This window comes from Phalacrocorax aristotelis, chromosome 1 (genome assembly GCF_949628215.1).
Source record: "Phalacrocorax aristotelis chromosome 1, bGulAri2.1, whole genome shotgun sequence".
In the NCBI taxonomy this organism is placed as follows: domain Eukaryota; kingdom Metazoa; phylum Chordata; class Aves; order Suliformes; family Phalacrocoracidae; genus Phalacrocorax; species Phalacrocorax aristotelis.
Window position 1 is genome coordinate 32,939,377 of NC_134276.1, and position 19,221 is coordinate 32,958,597.

At 46.0% G+C, this 19,221-nt stretch overlaps 1 protein-coding gene and 1 long non-coding RNA gene across 2 annotated transcripts in view; one reads left to right on the forward strand and one right to left on the reverse strand.

The window, feature by feature from the left end:
• Window positions 1–3,705, reverse strand: part of GTF2F2 (general transcription factor IIF subunit 2) — a 97,092-nt gene extending 93,387 nt beyond the window's left edge. The window contains exon 1 of the mRNA XM_075087256.1: window positions 3,490–3,705. Coding sequence (XP_074943357.1) covers window positions 3,490–3,555 — 66 coding nt within the window. The 5' untranslated portion in view covers window positions 3,556–3,705. The remainder of the gene's footprint in view (window positions 1–3,489) is intronic.
• Window positions 3,706–3,708: 3 nt separating this feature from the next.
• On the forward strand, window positions 3,709–11,725 carry LOC142054559 (uncharacterized). The gene is made up of 3 exons (XR_012659586.1): window positions 3,709–3,833; window positions 4,938–5,077; window positions 11,102–11,725. It is a non-coding gene; the product is annotated as an uncharacterized LOC142054559 (long non-coding RNA).
• The last annotated feature ends 7,496 nt before the right edge of the window (window positions 11,726–19,221 follow it).

Sequence of the window (19,221 nt, forward strand, 5' to 3'; positions counted from 1 at the left end):
GAAAGACTACTGAACCTTTTCAAGACAAGTGGCCTTTATTCTGGGATATGTACCTAAGAACGCTCTTCTCTCCAAAACCCATACAATTTAATCACGAGAAGAAATGTGACATACTAAGTAGCATCACTTCAATACCTCTTCAGACTGCTGTTTTGTTCTTGCTCCTCCCATCACACAAACGCCCAGGCACCAGTACACAAGGCACCCTGCAGGTAGCGTAGGGCACAAGGGCCCCTGCTCCATGCATCTTTCAGCTTCTTCACAGCTTCCTACCTGCCTTTAGATCAAACCAGACAAACAGCCCCTATCTGTAACGAACTACCAATTTTCTGTATGAAATTAAATCAGCTCTTTCTCTATATAGCAATCCGTATGCAGTATGTACATCAGAAACTGAGTAAGGCTGATGTCAGGTTCTGTGTTTTCATTTTCCTTGGAAGACACAAAGAAGAAATTTTATAAAGATACCATCTTTCCAAATATAGATCAATGCAGCAGATTAAATGGATTAAAAAAAACCCATCACACAGGGAATAAGAAATTAACAATTGTAATGCCTAACACTAAGTGGGTTTCACTTTACCACAAGTACACAACCAATAGTTCTTATAATATTGCCCTATCTTAGCTTTCACTGAAAACACAGAAAAAAATTATTCCAGTTGCTTTCTGGGTTTGTACTGAAGCGACTCACTTGATTTCTGGTACCTCTTCTTACTGCTCATGCTTCTAAAGTACTCATCACTACATTTTTTTTTATTGCCTGTTAAGCAGTCTCTCTGGAATACTTCCTGTGCTAGCATAATACATGCTAAAAGGAAATTAAATAAACCAGGTTTTTTTATTCCAGCAGAACCGATTGCTCTCTCTCCCTCAAAGGAAGGATAAATTCAGCCTCATTATCCTAACTAGTGAAGATAAAAAGTACAGATGCTATACACTCTCATGCCCCTGAGTGTGTTGAAGTCCTTAGAAACAAGGATGTTTGTTTCCAAGTTCAGGTCTGAAGGAATTCAAAGGATAAAATCCTGCACATCCCTTGCTATGGTCTACCAATGTTAGCAGCTTTGTAACTTTTAAAAAATTTTATTATACAAGACGACAGCCAAATTATAAATTCAGACCATGTGTATGAAGGATTACATTAACACTTACTTGGAAGAGCAATATTTAAGCATTCCTCTCGGTCTAGTTTTCTCATTAGACAAGGCAGCACCCTGTGCTCACAGAGCAGCACCAACTAGAAGCACAAATGTGCCTAAAAATTCCTGGCTTGCTTCAGGAACCACCAAACTGTTTCAGACTAAAGGACAAGTAAGTTCAGTGTCCTGCCCCCAAATGCTGCCAACAGCAGTACTTACGGAAGAGCAGGAGAACATAAGAAAAGGTATTTTCCCAGCATGCTGTTCTAGTTACTGTGATCTTTGATGCAGCAGCCTTGAGGTATGGAAGCATATTCATTTTTAATATCTCAATCTAATTTTCTTGCCTGAATTTGTCTAATGACTTTTGGAGCTTCCGTGAAGTTTGGACATTCTCAACTTCCTATTGCAACAAGTTCCAAAACTTAACTACATCTTGTGCAAAACGGTACCTGCTTTGTTTGCTCTGAGCCCCACCACATGAATTTAATTTGACACACCCTTAATTCTTCTGTTCGAACTGACTCTTACCTACTCCCTTCTTCCCTATCCACGTGTGGTGTTACTCATTACTTTACAGACCTCTATCATATTTCCAAATCAATCATCTTGCCAGCCTGAAAGGTAACAATGTATTTAGGAGTTTCCTCCACAGCCACCATTCCTTGTTCCCCAGGTGCCCTTCTCTGTACTGTTTTTAGGTCTACTGTATACCTTCCACAATGGAGGATGAGACCACAGTATTCACGATACAGGTAAGATGATGGCATAATAATATTTTATCTTTTGTTCTCTGTATCTCTTGTAATCATACCCAATGTTGAATCTGCTCCTTTGACATTACATTCTCACAGTTATCCACATCCACTGTGAAACTAAACCTCCTTTCTAGTGACACAACCAGCAGAGACCAAATCGCTGTGTAAATATTAGGATGGTTTCTCCCTGTGCACATTCGATCAGATTTTTTAACTCTGAATTTCATCTGGCATTTTGTCAACCTGTCACTGAGTATCCTGATACGCTTCTGCAGCTTCCTGCTGTCAACTTTCATTTTTACTGTCCTGGATAAACTATTACAACTAGAGCACTAGACATTCTCAGTAAGGTTTCATGAAACCAGACCTTCTGGTGTGAGTAAGAAAGAGGAAGCCAGATGCAGCAACCTACCCACCACCAGATGTGCTGTGCAGAATATCTGAAATCCCCCACCATTATCAAGTGCCACAGTAAGAGGCTTCGTTTAGTTGAAGTATGATGGTGTCACACCCCCTCACCACACAGAACCAGGATTTGGGTACTCCCCTGTCCCCACAGGTTTTCAAGTTGATGATCTTGTTGTAAAGGGCCTCAGGCAAGAATGTACTCAAGGACATAATCTTAGCAAGCGTGATCAGGGACATCCTGGAGGGATGCAAACAACCTAGCAGCAGGCACCAGTCGAAACCAAGACAAAAGGAATTAAGGACATCTCCCTCCAGATAGAGTCCGAACACCAGCTGAAACCAACACACCTTGCAATACACTGTGGCAAGATTCCTCGATTGGCCAACTCACGACCATATGTGGAAGAAGGACTCGGTGTTCATGGAAAGGACACAAAACACACCCCTTCAACAAACTACTAGGGACCACTGGAGACCACCTGATACTTCTTCAGGGACTCCTAAGGGACTTAAAATGCACAGGTAATTAAGATGCAAGTATTATAATTAGATCCAGGAAATCTAATGAATAAGTATCCAACTGAGCAATATAAGCTTTGTCTAACACTTGCGGTATGCATGCTAGGAGGAATTATCCCCCGTGCATCCAGCGCCATAATAAAGAACAGCTGCTTCTTAATACTACACTGGTGTTAAGGAGCTTTATTCCCGATTTCGGAGACACTCTGAGCCTGATCTCTCTCCCCAGAGAAGGAAAAGGAGGCCGCTCCTGTTTCGCCCCAGACTGAACAGACAGAGATGTAGAAAAACGGAGACACATCCACAGGGGACTAGAAGGGGGCCGGGGCACATATTCCCCCTCTGGCTTTAAGCCTCCACTTTCCTCTTCCCTGTTGCCAGCAGAAGTTTCCAAGCCACCTCGACAGAAAGACCCTCCACAGAACAGCGCCGTAGGCGGCGGCTGCGGCCTGGTCAGAGGAGCAGCAGACGTGAGCACGGCCCTGCAGCAAACGGGTGCTTGGGTCTGATTTGATGCTCTTTGCAGCTTTTCACAGCGCCTTCGCTGCAGCCGTGCTCTTCTAGCACTGAGGTGAGCTGTAGCGACAAGACACGGGAGCTCGGGCCTCCCCGCCGACCCTCCGCCATGGGCCGGGCCCGGGGCCGCGCCGGCGGCTTCTTACCTTCACTAGCCACATGCCCGTGTTCTGCTTGGCGCCGGTGAGGTCCAGCTCGCCCTTCTCACTCATGGCGGTGCAGGTGGCCGGGCCGGCGCGGAGGACGGCGAGAGCGGTCGGTGCACGCCGACAGCGCTTCCTGCTCCCGCGGTCGCTGTACCCGCCCGGACCCGCACGCCAGCGCACCGCCGGCAGACGGTGGCCCGCGACGGACAAACTTCCTCCGATGAGAGCATGGCGGCGGAGAGGCGGGGCGGCGGGCACTCGTCGCTCTGGGGACGCGGGTTCGAGTCCCCGTCTCGGCAAGGCAGCGGGTGGGGCGGGGTCCTCGGCGTGGCAGCCACAAGAAGGTATTCTCTCCCTGGACGAGAAGGGTTATCCCGGCATGCGGGAGAACAGCAGCCACATGCAAAATGATCTAGAGAAACTGCAGGAGCAGCCTGGAGAAAGGAGACACTGCTATGACAGTGCTCTCCTGTGTGGGCAGGGAATGGTGGGCTGGGGAGCAGCTCCTGGGAAAGGGGTCAAAGCAGCACAAAGTGCCTGAATCATATAATCATAGAATCATTAAGGTCAGAAAAGACCTCTAAGATCATCAAGTCCAACCGTCAACCCAACACTACCATGTCCCCTAAACCATGCCCTGAAGTGCCACGTCTACATGCTTTTTGAACACCTCCAGGGATGGTGACTCCACCACCTCTCTGGGCAGCCTGTTCCAGTGCCTGACCGCTCTTTCAGTAAAGAAATTTTTCCCGATATTCAACCTAAATCTCACCTGGGGCAACTTGAGGCCATTTCCTCTTGTCCTATCATTTGTTACCTGGGAGAAGAGATCAACACCCACCTCACTAAAACCTCCTTTCAGGTAGTCATAGAGAGCAATAAGTTCTCCCCCCAGCCTCCTCTTCTCCAGACTAAACAACCCCAGCTCCCTCAGCCACTCCTCATCAGACTTGTTCTCCAGACCCTTCACCAGTTTTGTTGCCCTTCTCTGGACACACTCCATCACTTCAGTGTCCTTGTTGTAGTGATGGGCCCAAAACTGAGTACAGTATTTGAGGTGCAGAGAAAAAAAAGAGCAGGTAAATAGTTTACCATATAAAAAAAGTGAAGAATTAGGCTTAGCTTTCTGCAAAGGGAACTCGTGGTGAAGTGTTGGAATGGGCTGTCCAAAGATGGGATGGCATTTCATACACTGAAAACGTCTTATGTCAGGAGAGAGCAAGTGTCTACCAGTTGTGCTTTGAGATAGGGGTACTGCTTAGATAACCTCTCTAAGTACTTGTTTGTTGCAGTTTAAACTTATTATTTCATTCTATCCATTGTGGACATGGAAAGATTTTATTACCTTTCTCTCTGCCATTTTACTTTATCCCTTCACTGAAATGTATCCCTTTGGTTTGTTTCCACTTATACTAAACAACCTCAGTTCATTCAATTTTGTCTCATAGGTGATATTTTCTAGACCTCTGGTCACGCCCTCTGAATTCTCCCCAGTATGGTTTTACATCCTCCTTGAAGTATGGCTGCACAGCACTGAAGGTCATCCTCCATCTGAGTCTGCACCAGCAGCAAGCAGAGAATATTTCTGGTACGATATGCAAGACGTTGCTCATCTGGCTTGCAGAAAATTATCTCAGTATTACATCTCAGATATGACAGTCTGTCTTTCTAATTATAGGCGAGCATCTAGGTAATCAAGGAGGGCAATGCTTTTATGCATATCTGAAGCAACAACAGCTAACAATGAACTATTCTGATTAGGATTAATTACATTTAAAAATTACTTTTGTTTTTGCATTGGAACAGTAATTGTCTGCAGAACTCAGCTGGGAGGGTGGATGAAGCTTATGCTGTTAGTCAGCTTCCACTAAAAATTCAGATTTCTTTAAGACAACCTTTCACAGACACACCAGAAGCATGTCCTCAAATTCTAACAAAATTGGAAGCAGATGCATCTCAACAGCAGTAAAAACAGCCACCATTCCTAGGACTGTGCAATGCCCAAATATCATAAGTCTAAGACTAAGACTCTAAGACAGGTTTTATTCACCTGGAAAACAAACACCATCACTTTAGAGTTTGCTTTTGGGTCCTACTGTGCTGATTCTTTGTGCTGTACATAGGACAGTGTGTTCCTGGGGTCTCTTTGAGAACAAGCCAGTGAATTACCTCTAAGAAAAACCCAGAGGCACAACTGGATATCCAAGAAGGTATGGATGCTGCCGTATCCGACCTCGCTCTCTGTACCCAGCACAGTCCTCCAGTGTAACTCCAAGAAACACTGTATCCTTGACCACAGCCAAAAGCTCTCAGGCCATTTTTCAGGATACGTGCTGTTCCCCACCCTGCTATAAACAACTTGGTGATGAGTCTGGCAGATATGAGGACCTCAGTCATATGATTTTCCTAGAATCACAGAATAGTTTGAGATGGAAGGGACCTTTAAAGGTCATCTAGGCCAACCCCCCTGCAGTGAGCAGGGACATCTTTCACTAGATCAGGTTGTTCAAAGACCCATCCAACATGGACTTTAACACTTCCAATGATGGGGCATCCACAAGTTCTCTGGGCAACCATGGCCAGTGTCTCACCACCCTCATTGTAAAGAATTTCTTCCTTATGCCCAATTGAAACCTACCCTCTTTCAGGTTAAAGCTGTCACCCCTTGTCCTATCATTACATGCCCTTGTAAAAAGTCTTGTAGGCTCCCTTCAGGTATCAGAAGGCTGCTATAAGGTCTCCCCCGAGCCTTCTCTTCTCCAGGCTGAACAACCCCAACTCTCTCAGCCTGTCTTCGTAGGAGAGGTGTTCCATCCCTCTGACCATCTTCGTGACCGTCCTCTGGACCTGCTCCAACAGGTCCATGTCCTTCATATGTTGGGGGACCCCGGAACTGGATGTGGTACTCCAGGCACAGCCTCAAATTTTTCTCTATCATAAACATTGAATTAATGAAAAAGTTGTCCCTCTGCCACCACTCCCAGCTTAGTCTGTGTGCTCGGATCACACCTTCCACCACTGTTAAAAAAGAAAAAAGTAGTGGAATGGTTGTTTCTAACAGGAGTGACATTTTCAGCAAGGCAGCTGCGTGGTGGGTTTGGACAAGCCTGTGCTCCAACGGTAGGAGAGGAGCTCTGCTTGCAAGTGGCCTGGCTGCAGATGACAGCAGCATGGCTGACCACCTTGGGACTCCTTAGAGAAGGAATCCATGAGGAGCCACTACACTTGCTCCAGGCGTAATTGACAATAGCAAAACCTCTGTAAAAGCCTGGCAATTGGGGTGGCTCAGCTGGCAATCCGGAGGGGAAGGCGGACAGGCAGAGATCTCTCCTGACTCCCTCCAGGCAGCCTCTCCAGACCTGTTTCCATGGAAACAGAATTTAAAGGGACAACAAGCAGGAAAAGAGCGCGTTTTCATTAATTCCTCATTTAAAATCTCAACCTTCTGTTTGCCAGGGACACATTTAGCGCCACGGAGGAGTATCTGGGGGCCAGCTGCTGAGCAGCAGAGCTGTATGTTAGTCATTCATTTTCTTCTTGCTTGCACAGAAACAGGTGTTGTGCCTGAGGAGATAGGTGGCCAAATTCAGACTTGCACAACCTTTCTCTCTCCCCGCCCCATCGAACTAGGTGAGATGAAGAGTCTGCAGTGTCATTGGCAGCCACACACAGTTTCTTTTCACTGGTTTTAGGAATGGGTTAATTGCTGCAGCCTGATGGTGCTGGTTGAAAACCAGCACAACAGAAGATGCAAAAGTCCTGATGCTATCCTGCTGAAGCTGACGGGAGTTTTGCTATTGGGAACTCATGTGCTTCCCTCAAAGCTCAGTGAGGATAAGCGGATATGTGCTCCTGGGAGCTGGTAGTGGTCCCACCCAAGATGTTAGTGGCGGACACCATTGGACAGGTTTCACTGAAAGCACTTCTCAGGAATCAAATGGAGTTTTTAGCGGGAAAAGACCTACTGGCAAAGTGAATTGCACATGAGAGTGCTTGAACTGCTCAGCTGTGTCCTCTGTGGGGAAAACCTGCTTTATTGTTGAGTGGCACTAAAGCACCTGGGAAGGCTCTTCAGCTCCTGACATCGTGTGCACATCTCCCCAGGGATGCCCTGGGGGACAGCACTCATGCATGTTCTGGTCACTGCTTTGTGACTCACTGGTTCCCACTGGAGGGAAGGAGACCCAGACACGCAGGCAAAGAGCTGGCAGCGAGCCTGGAGGCCACATGCTTTCTTTTCCTGAGCCTCGCTAATTGCACCAAATGGAAGAACCCCCACAAGAAAACTCTTGAAGATGTCAGGATTCCTTTGCCCCAGCCTCACCAATTTTAGTTGCAAGATGATTCAACATAGTTCTTATTCCCTGCCTGGCAGGTAGAAGTCATGGGATAATATTGTTTTAGAAACATTGGAGGCCTTGATGAAAACTACGTTTTTTTCTATATTTTTCCTGGTGCAGAGAAACCGCTGGGGAAGTGAAGCAGGCTGTGTAGAAAGGAAATAAATTAGAGCACATGATAATTAGTGTATTATGAGTTAATACAACACAGAGATCTATATTGGTCTCTGTGCAGATGTCCCCAAACCTTCTAGTTTGGGTAAAGTAGCAGATGACAAACAGTTTTCATACACTAGATCAAACAAATCAGCTATAATCACACTAAATGGCAAGCACTGCATTATATTAAGCAGGTGGATCCCAACTTGTGTTTCAGTTTGTAAGCAAGGCAGAGTGCGTGCGTGGAATTTTAACAAGAACAAAATTTCTCTACTTGAGGTGCATGACAACAGAGAAGAAGATCATTGCTTTGAGTGAAAGGAAACCAGAGTCACAGCCATCTCTTGCTCCATTTCACTGCCCTGCCAGCAATGAGTTTGCAGATCCCCTGCCTTTATTACTTTCTGCGTGGTGGATGAGGAGGAGAAGTGTGTATCTGGCACAAGGCAGCTCCTGGCTATAGTCCTGTGAAATCATATTAAGCACATGAAGGCCCCTTCCTACCTGAACTGCTGCAGTGACTTTGCTGCTCTGGGACTCATGCTCCAGATGTGCCACAGGGGTCCAACCATGGGCTTTCCCTGCAAGATAAACCATAACACTGGGCCACATGCTCCCCTTCCCGTGAAAGGCATTGGAGCATGGCTAGCAAGCTCCCATCCCATCACTATGCTTGTGTGGCTGGGGACACATAGGGGTGGGAAGAGTTTAGGAGAGGCCATGAGGCTGCCCAGGTCGTGCTGGCCACCTGGCTGACTGGGGAGCTGGGCAGCCCTAAAAGCCAGAGGACACAACTTCCTTCCTGTGGCCAGATGTGGCTTGGCCATATCACAGCCCAGAGGCTTGGATATTTAAGACCAGAATATTCACTTCATGCAGCTAGAAGACCTCATTTGGGTGATTTCTCACTCCTCCTCACAGTGGGTCTCCTCAGGGATGGCTGGAGCACCCTTCTTTTCTGGCTGCTGGTGCTGAGTGTGTTGCAGGACTACCACCTCCTTGAGTCACACTTCACATTTGATAGGAGCTCTTGGCATCTGCAAGTGATTCCTGGTAGGTTTGGGATGTTTCCTCATCTCTTGGTTCCCAGGTTTCCTGAAGGCATTTCACTGGGAAACAGTGATGCCCCAGAAACCTGGTGTCACCGCTCCTCTTCTCTGTAGACGGGGTGACATCCCCAGTCTGTTTTCTAGCATTTCCATGTGCTGGAGGAGCTGAGTGCTGCCGGAATCTGGATGCTTCCTGAGTTCAGCTGTGTCCATAGGGGCTGTGCTGGGCCTCCGTAGGTTCAAAACATTTGGGGCTGGGGCTAGAGCTGAGATCTGCTGCTGGGCACAAAGGGAAGCTCCTGCAGAAGCTGACTTTCACTTGGGAGCATTGGGCCAGGAAGGAGCCTATTCCACCAACAGCTAATGCTCTGACTTCATTCACTCCTGTCAGCCAACCTCCTCACTAGTAAATTAAGGTGAGCAGGGCACTCATTTTGGAAGAGGAAAACCAATGGAGTGAGATTGTTGCAGAGCTGCTTGTCCTACTCCCTTACAAGTACAGCCCAGCATCAGCAGAGCTCTGCTACACGACAAGGGTCTCTCCTGTAGCCTGGATATCTGATTTTTCAGCCAGCAAAGAACCCATGGCTTCACAGTGGCAAGAATTAAATCTACCTCTTGAATACCGATTGAATCTCAAAACTACCATTAATCCTTAAACTGCCAGGGCAAGCAGACAGCAAACCTTTGCCATATTCAACCGTAATGCATCACTCTCTCGCCTGCACTGCAGATGGTCTATGTTACCTAGGAAAAAAGAGAGGAAATAATCTGCAAAGGGGCAAAAGCATATGGGTAGAGCATGTTCATTTATTTTGGAATAAGAGAAAAGAAAGTCTGTGTAGCTTATTCCCAAAACAGAGCATGGGCTATCAAGTTGCATATCTATTTCCTCCAGCAGCAAAGGATTCTCAGTATGCCTTTTTAAGGCCAAAATACATGTTGCAGCCATTGTGTTTTCAGACTGCCTTTGAGCAATACATTAATAACAGACTTGTTCACCCCAAGCTGTTCTGTGTCAGAGAGTGCAAGACCATCAAGCTCGTGGCAGAGCTCCCATTTCAGTACTAGGCAGTATGAAAACTTAAACATCACACTTCTGCCTGAAAACACAACTCAAAACCCCATTTCTGATTAGAAGGCAGCCTTCATTCATTAACTAAGCCTTTTTAATTCTTTCTATATGTTTACAGGCACGCATTTTTATGTATGCTATGCACTGGAGAACACGTAGTTTTCAGGTTAGTGGAATTGCAGCTGTGCTTACAGTTTCACCCATACCACATCTTCCATGACATTAGAAATGTGCAGTGAGTTTTGCTGTAGGCAGCTTGGCCTCTTGCTTGTTTGGATTTTCACCATAACAAGGAAGAAAAAAAAAAAAGATATAATTGAAAGATGCAGCTGCAAAAAATTTTTTTAACAGAAAGAAGAAAACACATCAGAGAATTTGAGATACTTGATCTGAACCTAATTTAACATAATTTCTTAAAAAGCAACCACAAAATTGACATTATGTCTAACTCAAGGTCCCTTTTGCCTCTCTCTGGCAGAAAAAAGTATTAGCTAATATTTTTCACCAGCATCTCTCAAGAAGGGGTTTTAAGCATGCAACATTTTTAAGCCAGTAATAGTACAAAGCTAATGTGAGCTCTGAGCATCTTGTTGCTTTCTAAAGTGCCTTTTCTTTGTAGATGAGTAGAAGATGTTACATAGAACTGAGTACTACCTGTTCTTCAGTCCTCCACTCCTTTACCTTTTTTTCTTGACTCCTTGAGTTTTCTCTGGTGATGTACTACCTCAGCACAAAAGGTCTGCGGTACCTACAGTCACTCATCTCCTGGACTTCCCACTACTGACTTGGTGAAGAGTGAGGCATTTTCTTTTCAGCTACCAAAAGAAAAAAAAAAGTTTTCAGTGGATTTATTTCCCTTGTTTTATAATTAAACAAACATGATTATATGCCAATAATAATGCCATAATTCTGTACATATAGATAACACACACTTGCCAAGGTATGTTATTGATATATAAATTATCTCCTAATGGACTATTGTTTTGCAGAGGGAGCTTTCCAATGACCCTGGGAGAAAACTGTGTGATTAAGCTGAGCTAAAACAACATTAGTGACCAGAAGAACAAATCTAGAAGGCTACTAAAGAAAAACAGGATGCTCCTGTTGGTAAGCCAGCCAGCCTGTTGTAGAGGGATCACACCATTTGAACATGTGGAGGACTGGCTGACACCCTCCTGCAGCTGCCAATCGTTGAAGGAATAGGCAGGTATATACAGTTTTAGGATTATGTGTGTATATATATAAATGCAATAATGGCATCTAGTTCGTGGGTGCCACTGCTTCAGAAGTGATCACTCTAGTACCCTGCAATGCCACACATTTAAGTGCTATCATTAAAGGAAACGAACCACATGTATTTGCATCCAAACTCGTATCCCACCCTTGCACCTGGTGGCAGCTCAGCCACCACGGCGCCTCCCAACAAGCTCTCAATGAGATAATTAACTGGAGACATCAGACGCATCAGCTTCATTACTGCTGTGAAAGGCCTGCAGGTTCCCTCCAAAGCCTTTCCACCTAATGGCCTTTCCTGCCAGCTCTCTTTTTTTCCCTAAGTGCCGGTTGTTGGCACTTCTCTAAAACAGTGCTAATGATCTAATAAATATGATTACAGGAAAGTGGTTTGTCTCCTCACTGCATAAGCTAACAATGCTACTGCAGACCAGAGCAAAATACATTCTCTTTGCCACAAAGAAGGGCTTTCCCGCTAAATTGAAATTAATAAACTGGCAAGAATAGAAAGTGTTAGAGACCTACAGCTGGATTGCATTTTACTGGATTTCTGTTGATGGATGAGGTTAAATAAGGTCTGAAATTTTGCCTCCTCATTAATTATTATGAGTTAAACATGAAGGAAGAACAGAAATGGCATTTCAGTCAGTGCGAGGAAAATAAGCAGAAGAGGAACAGGGGGAAAGAGCAAATAAAACCAGTGAGGACAAGAACATCTGATGACATGATGGTGCTAAATGGTGGTGAGAGGGTCAGGGACGACAGCTAACCCTGATGGCCTCATGTTGCTTCGTTTTATCTTCTGGCAAATGACACATGGGGCTGGGGGAAAGAAATACAATGATTCTGGGATTGTTTATCCTCAGAGGCTATTTCTTCATAGTCTGCCTCTTGCTGAAAACCTCAGGCTTGTTACTGAGAACGATTTCTCCAGAGACTGAGCGTTTGGCAGCAGCAGCCCTCAAATCAGCACTTGTGGCTTGCAGGACACGTCCACCTCCCTCCAGAAGCTCACACCCTGTATCACATATGCTTGTCATTTCTGGAGCCCAAACGTGATCGGGAGTTCAACTCTTTGCTTCATACACTCTTAAGTATGAATCACTGCAGCTTTATCTAACAAAGCTGAATGTTAACTTCTTTCTTAAAGTTACCAGAAGAAAAAAACATAAATAACAAAAGGGTGTTTCTGACTGCAATGAGATTTCCCTTCAGAGCCTGCAATATTTTCACTACCTTTGTAAATCTCATCCCATTACTAGTCCCTGCCCTAAGGGCCTGCTTGCAGGACGTTTCCTCTTTTCACCCTCCAGTTTATGGTAGCTCTCATTGCTGTTCTGTGAATTCGGGTGCTTGGCCCTCATTTTGCCACAGGACTTGATTGTAGTCCTTTTTAGAATGCACAGCTGTCCTCACTTAAATAACCTTCCTTGTTGTTAGAGATTTTTCAAGGCTTTGCCATTATATTCTTATTCTTATGCATACACTTTCTTAAAGCCCCTGTCTCTCCTGCAGCACCAGTGCTACATCAATCACATGCAACATTATCCGGTCAGTGTTCTTATTAACAGATCGTTTGCCTAATCTGTCTTTCCTCAGTCTGGGGCTCAGACCCCCTCAGCAAATTAGCAGCGTCTTGCTTTTCTACAGTGTTTTTCGAGAGAGTATTCCCCCTCTGCCTGCCTTGCCTTGCCCTGTGGATCTGGTTCATGCCTGCATGGCACATTACCTAGTTATTTCTTAGAGAACAAATGAAACATAATCCTTTTAGGAACACCCCGAAATAAGCCAAAATGTGTCTCCTACCTTCAACATCTCTGCCTCTAATTTACTGATTTGCTGTTAAAGATTTGCTATTGTTGCCAACTCTGACTCAGCCGTCTCTCAAATAAACACGAAAGAACAATGCTGGCCCCAGCTGAGATTCTCGCTCATCTCGCCATCCCCGCTGTGCATCACCAGCACCTCTGATGACCCCTGGCTACCACTGAAGATCCTAACGCTTTAGATCAGAAGCTGAGACAGCAATGACTTGAAGCCAGCCATAGGCTTTATCCTCATGTGGTGGCATGTTATGCTAGGCAATATCATCTCCCTAACAGCATGATGGTTATATTACCTGAACTTTCTTTCTTCATGTGGAGACCTTCTGGGGTGAGAGAGAAGGCATCATTCTGGCAGTGCCAGGAATAATGAAGTCTGATTTCTCATCTGCTTGCCTCTCTTGGTTGACTGCTTTTGAGTCCTTCCTTTGGCTTTCCCCCCATCATTAAATCTTAAATATTAATACTACATTAACAGCTATACGTTACTTTTCAACATGTACAGGGTTAAAACTGAAGAAGGGAAAGATTTAAGGATTTTCTTACCATGTGGAGACATGAGTAGCAGAGCTGAGATTAAATTTCTGGGACTTGCCTTCCTTGCCCTTTTGTTCTGATCTCAGTGACATACAACCGTGCTCCTGCTGAAGAAAATCCAGACATAGGAAGTTCCTTGTGCCTGCCAGACTGTCGTGGGTTTTCTAGGCATGCAGAGTCCATTACAGAGAGGAGCCCACTGCTGTATTAGAAATGTGGACAACACGAAATTGTTGAGATGACTGCTCATTAAACTCAGCTTTTGAAAATCAAGGCAGGTCATGCTAAGTGTCCTCACATCTCAATGAGTTGTAGGTTTGGCGTGACCTCCATTTTGAGCACTTGTGGGTCAAGGCATTTTCCCTCTTGTAAAACGCTATTGATTGAATCACAATTATGGTTTTGAAGAGGGACTCTGAAGTGGCTGTTTGAGCAGCAGGCAAATTCACACAGAGAGAAGCAAGTGTAAGAAGAATGGGTAGCAATTTCCTTTGGGCCAGATGTATACTTATCTGACATGTCTATGCATAACAAAAGGCCTGGATATTAAACCATCCGTTGCTTCCACTGAGTGACAGTGCAAATTATTTCTGACAGCCATTCAGAGGTGCTTCAGTTAAGTACCCAAAACCGTGCAGCTCTTCACTAGAAAATTTGCTGGTATTTTGAAAACATTGTGATACTTGCCTAGCCTCTGAAACCACTGACAACCTGTCGAAGAGTCAGCCTCTAAGTCTCCGCACTAATAATTACTCCTCTAGCCTGCTAGGAAAGTGCCAGATATTCACCTGCCTCTTAGGAAAAGTGAAATGTTTGGCAGCTAATAACATCATTTTAATGTATTTACAGCAGTTGTCCATTCTGACCCTCTCCAGAGATGTAGCTTCTGTAAGCTGTGTTTGAAAGTGCCAGGAGAGCACTGGCTGGTAGCAGATTCCCATTCTTTCACTGTTGTTGTCTGTACTTGTAAACAGTGACCGAAAATAGAAACATGAGTGTTGTTTGAACAGCTAATATTTGTTTTGAAGAAAGCGGCTCCACAACTAGGGGCAGATCCCACAGCCTCTTCTCAAGTGAGTCATCTCTCTGCACACAAGTGGTGCTGTCAAGTTCAGTAAGCCTGCTTGTGCAAGTCTCGAGGACCAGGCTTATCGGCCTCCCATCATCTGTGGCATGGGAACAAAGATGTGGATGGCTTTGGCATCGCTAATCCTCTGTGTATTTGTGCATGTGTTCGTGAATCTACTCTTAGTGGGGGAGAGTGTGTGTGGGAAGAATGTAAAAAAGGTGAAAATCAACACAAAATTAAAAGGCATCTTCCTCCACCTAAACACACTCCATCAAAGTTAATGTGCCATCGCATTGCATATAAAACTGCTTCCTTGAAAGAGGAATTAAAATTGCGAAGTCAAGTAGCCAGAGGTTAAAAGAAGCCAAAGTTTAGGCTGCCCACGTGGCGTTATTTCTGTACACTTACAATTCTGCATTATAATAGAGCCTGGAATGCCAAGATTACATAGCATTTAGCTTGTTTTCCTATGGAAAGGAGTCCCTCATGGTCATGCTGTCTGTGTAGGTGTACATCTGCTTGACAGTCATCCCCTAGCTTTTGAAACCATCCACCAGTTTCAAGGAAACCTCAAAGATACTACGCTACCGTGAATATATGGTATTTGGAGGTCCAACTGAGGAAAGAGATCCTGCTAGAGATTCAGTGAGAAAGAAAGAGAAGTGTAAACCCAGCCCTTACTAGGCACCTAGAGAGCAACCCAAGGGAAGAGATGCTGAAAATACCCTAGGTATGTGAAAAGCCTCAGCTGGTCTCCATGCTTTATGAAACACTAGGCCACAGTCAAGGTTTACCTCCTGTTGGTTCTCTGAACAGGGTAAATACATATTGTGGTGATGCTCCTTCAGTAGGTCACCCTGCAGGCTGGGTACCCGCTGGTCCCAGAGCTCCTCGTGCTTCTGCACAGCCTAGCTCCGCATGGTCAGCGCTTCCAATGGGAGCATTGCTACAGCGTTGGTTTAGCCCACGCTGTGGGGAGTCCTGCATCCTCTGCTCTGCATGCTGCCTTCCACAAGCAATGCTCCTTCTCCATGGGACTTTCTGCAGGAGCCGCTGCTGTAGGGCGTGAGGGCTTTGCAAACATTGAGTAAGCCATCTTCAGAAGCTCCCAGGGATGATACCTGGCTTCAAGGAGACAAGATTCAGGTCCTCTCCTGCTGTGGAAATGTACAATAGGGATACTGTGTAGGTGCCCTGGGAGGTATTGGTAGGACACACTGCCCTACTCATGCAGTAAGTTGACAGTTAGATGCTGTACAAACCCCTGGAGGAGAGCAGGGTGGGTGGCTCCCTGCAGAGAGACTGGCCGTGCCCAGGAGCAAACATAAGCAGTGATGGATAAGCAGTGGGGGTGACAGCAGGCTGGAGTGGCTAAGTTTGAACCTGTCTTCCCAGGACTGAGGGAGACCATTACCTCCTTATTCTACAGATGGGAAAGTGAAGCTCAGAGAAAGGGCAGCTTGGATGCTGCTTCTCTTCTGGAGAGAAGCCTGCTGAAGAAAGAAGTGAAGAGGTGTTTTTTCCAGGCAGGAGCTGAAGGAGCAAAGGGGAGGCTGGGCTGCACTGGGGCTGGTAGCCATGGATCAGTGTTGCTAGTCAAAGATGAACACTGATTTTAAACTAGTGCTCAAACCCAACCGTGCCCTGCAAAACAAAATTTAAGATCTTCTGTGAAGCATGTCATACTGTTACACCTCCTTTTTTTTATAAAACAGATCCAGTAGCATGCTCCCCCTCCTATTTCCAGTGTCTGCAGCCTTTTGAGGTGGCAGTATTGTCAGAGCCAAAGGTTTAAAGATAAAGATTTTTAGGTAGGTGTGATAGCTTTTATGAAGCCAACTAATATAGCTGGAGAAAGCAGATAATGTTTGGGGCACACACGCTCTTCAGGAAAGACGCAGTGAATTTCAAACCTAACTGCACAGGGGGAACAGTTGTTCTCGGTTTAATTAGACCTGTGTCTGAGCTAGGCATCCGACAGCACCCTTGGAATATAAAAAGGATATTGGTGGTTATCTCCTAAGGGGAAAAGAGAGGCAGGTAATTTTTAGAATAATAGTAGCACAATGTAGAGCACTGAGAGATTAGTGAGAATGGTGAAAAGAGGAGGATGGTAATGTGCTCTAAAACTTTAGTATTCAGAAAAGTGATGAGATACAATTCCCAGATTTACCTAGGGAAGGTTTAGTAGGTTTTCTTTGAGAATCAGAGCTGGGGGATCCGAGGTGGAATGACTACACTGTAAGAAATGTTGCCTCTTGGAAGCACTTCATCCCAGATGACTCGTATGAAGAGCTGAAGGTTGTATCTTTTGACAGGCTGAGAAAAAAAAGCTTTCTTTTGCCTTTGCAAAGTTGTGCCTATTGCATTTCAAACTCCCAAGCATTTGGCAGACCTTCAGTGTCTCAGCTTAGCTGCTAAACCAAGAATTCCTCCCTGTGAAGAGTTTTTAATGTGACTTTGCAACCAAAACTGCTCAGCTGCTGAGGGGTGTGCACCAGTCAAAATAGGATGGTGCCTCAGCTGCCTGCATCCTGTCTTGTCTCACTTGTTGTTAATATTTGGATGCTGGTGGGGGTCCCTGCCTTTTCTGTATGCCTGAAGCCATCTGAGAGGTTCCAAGTCCACTCCTGGGCAATGTTTCTTCCTTAGGACAGCAGGGATACAGGAGGTGTCAAAGGAGGAAGCCTGACGCCCGTGACCCAGGGAGTATCAGCCTGTTGGGCTGTGCCCATCTTCCAGTGCTAGTGAAGATCACCCCCAACTGGTGGCTAGGCAGCTCCTTTCACCCTCAGTTTTCCAGGACCTTAACAAGCAGGATTCGACACATGGAGACGGGACAGAAATTTCACTGGTTACCTTAGCTGATGGTGAGACATCATTTCATCCCAGGAATGGACAAGGTGAAGTGCATCTCTCCACATCCTTCAAGAGAGCAGTTCACAATGTTCCTTCAGGCCAACCCAGCCACACAGAGGGAGAAGACTGGTCCTGTGGGGTGGACAGGCTCCCTGCTCACAGATCTGCTCAGCCTGGCATTGCTGCAGCTCCTGACTGCCTGGGGAAGGAGATCTCAGCCTCCCCCCGTGCCTGGGGATACAGCGTCACCAGAACAGGTCTCAGGGAGCTGCTCCTCAAGCTCCAACTGGTCTTTTCTCAGCATTTGTGAACTGAGAGGACCCAAGGCTTGTAGTTGGGGGTAGATTTGGTAAAAAAAAAAAAAAATCTTCCTGCTGCTAGTGAGGCTCACAAATTTGCCTCTGCCAAATTTGTCCATATTCTAAACCAGAGCCTCTCAGCAACACAGGGCTAGGAACTTCAATATCAGCAGTGCTACCAGAGTTTGTGCTCTGAAATACTTGAAAAAGCAAAGTGACATGGAGTCTTGCAGGTGGATCAGAGCTGACACCTGGGGTAGGTAACGCCAGCTAACAAAATATTTCAGGAAATCCACAAATACCTGCAAAAGAGGTCATCTTGATTCCAAGTTTTTCAGACAATGTTTGCAGTAGGTCTCATTGCCAGGTCCCCTTCTTGTTCCTGGCCATGCACTGGTTCCTGCCAGACCACTAGTACTGTGCAGGAACCTCCTCAAGAGCATCGCCCATAACCCTCAGCACTGCGGTGGTGGTCTTGTGCTAGCTTCTGCCCTAACAGGCTCATCCTTGCACTTGCATCCCTCTCCCAGCCAAGGGCTGAGTTGTGTGAAAGTGGTGGAGAGAAGATGCTGGACCAGGGGCAGCAGCCATGCCACATCCTGGGCATGCATCCGTGAGCTCTGAGGGAAGCTGGCATTTTTGGGGTGGGCTCTGTGCCTGTGCATAGCATGATAGCGACAGGAAGAACTGCATGAAGCCTTCAGCCATGGCCTTGGTTTCTCTGCTCTTGGAAACTTCCTTTTTGTGGACAATAACGTGTACATCAAAGAATGAAAGTACGGCATTCAGTACGTACTGTGAGTGCATCCTCTCACTGCTCTTGTTTTCCTCTTTCACGCTGATTTTGAAGAGGCAAGTAAAACCTGTTGGCTTTTGTAGCAGGTGGTCCAGAGGTGAACAGCACCTGACCCGTGCAACACCACCCATGAATAACTACCTGGTTCTCCTGTGGCAGCAGCCCAGCTCTCCCATGGTTGCCACGGAAATAAAATTTTGGATGCCTGACTCCTTTATTTCCCCAAGAGACCCCAGGATGGCCTTGAGGCAACAGCTGAGCCCAGCTGATGCCAATGCTAGCTGGTGGACTCATGAATGCTCCCAGGTGAGCACACAGGGAAGGTCAGAGCCATGCAGTGTGGGCGCTGAGGAGCTGCACATTAATGGGTTCCCTGGGCTCTCAAGTCACGACTCCAGCTGGAAAGCCACCTACGGTAATTTGGAATTACCTGGCTTCCCTCTGGCAGCAAGTGAGTCGTGAAGGTTCAGCCACGGTGGCTGAATTCCTCGTT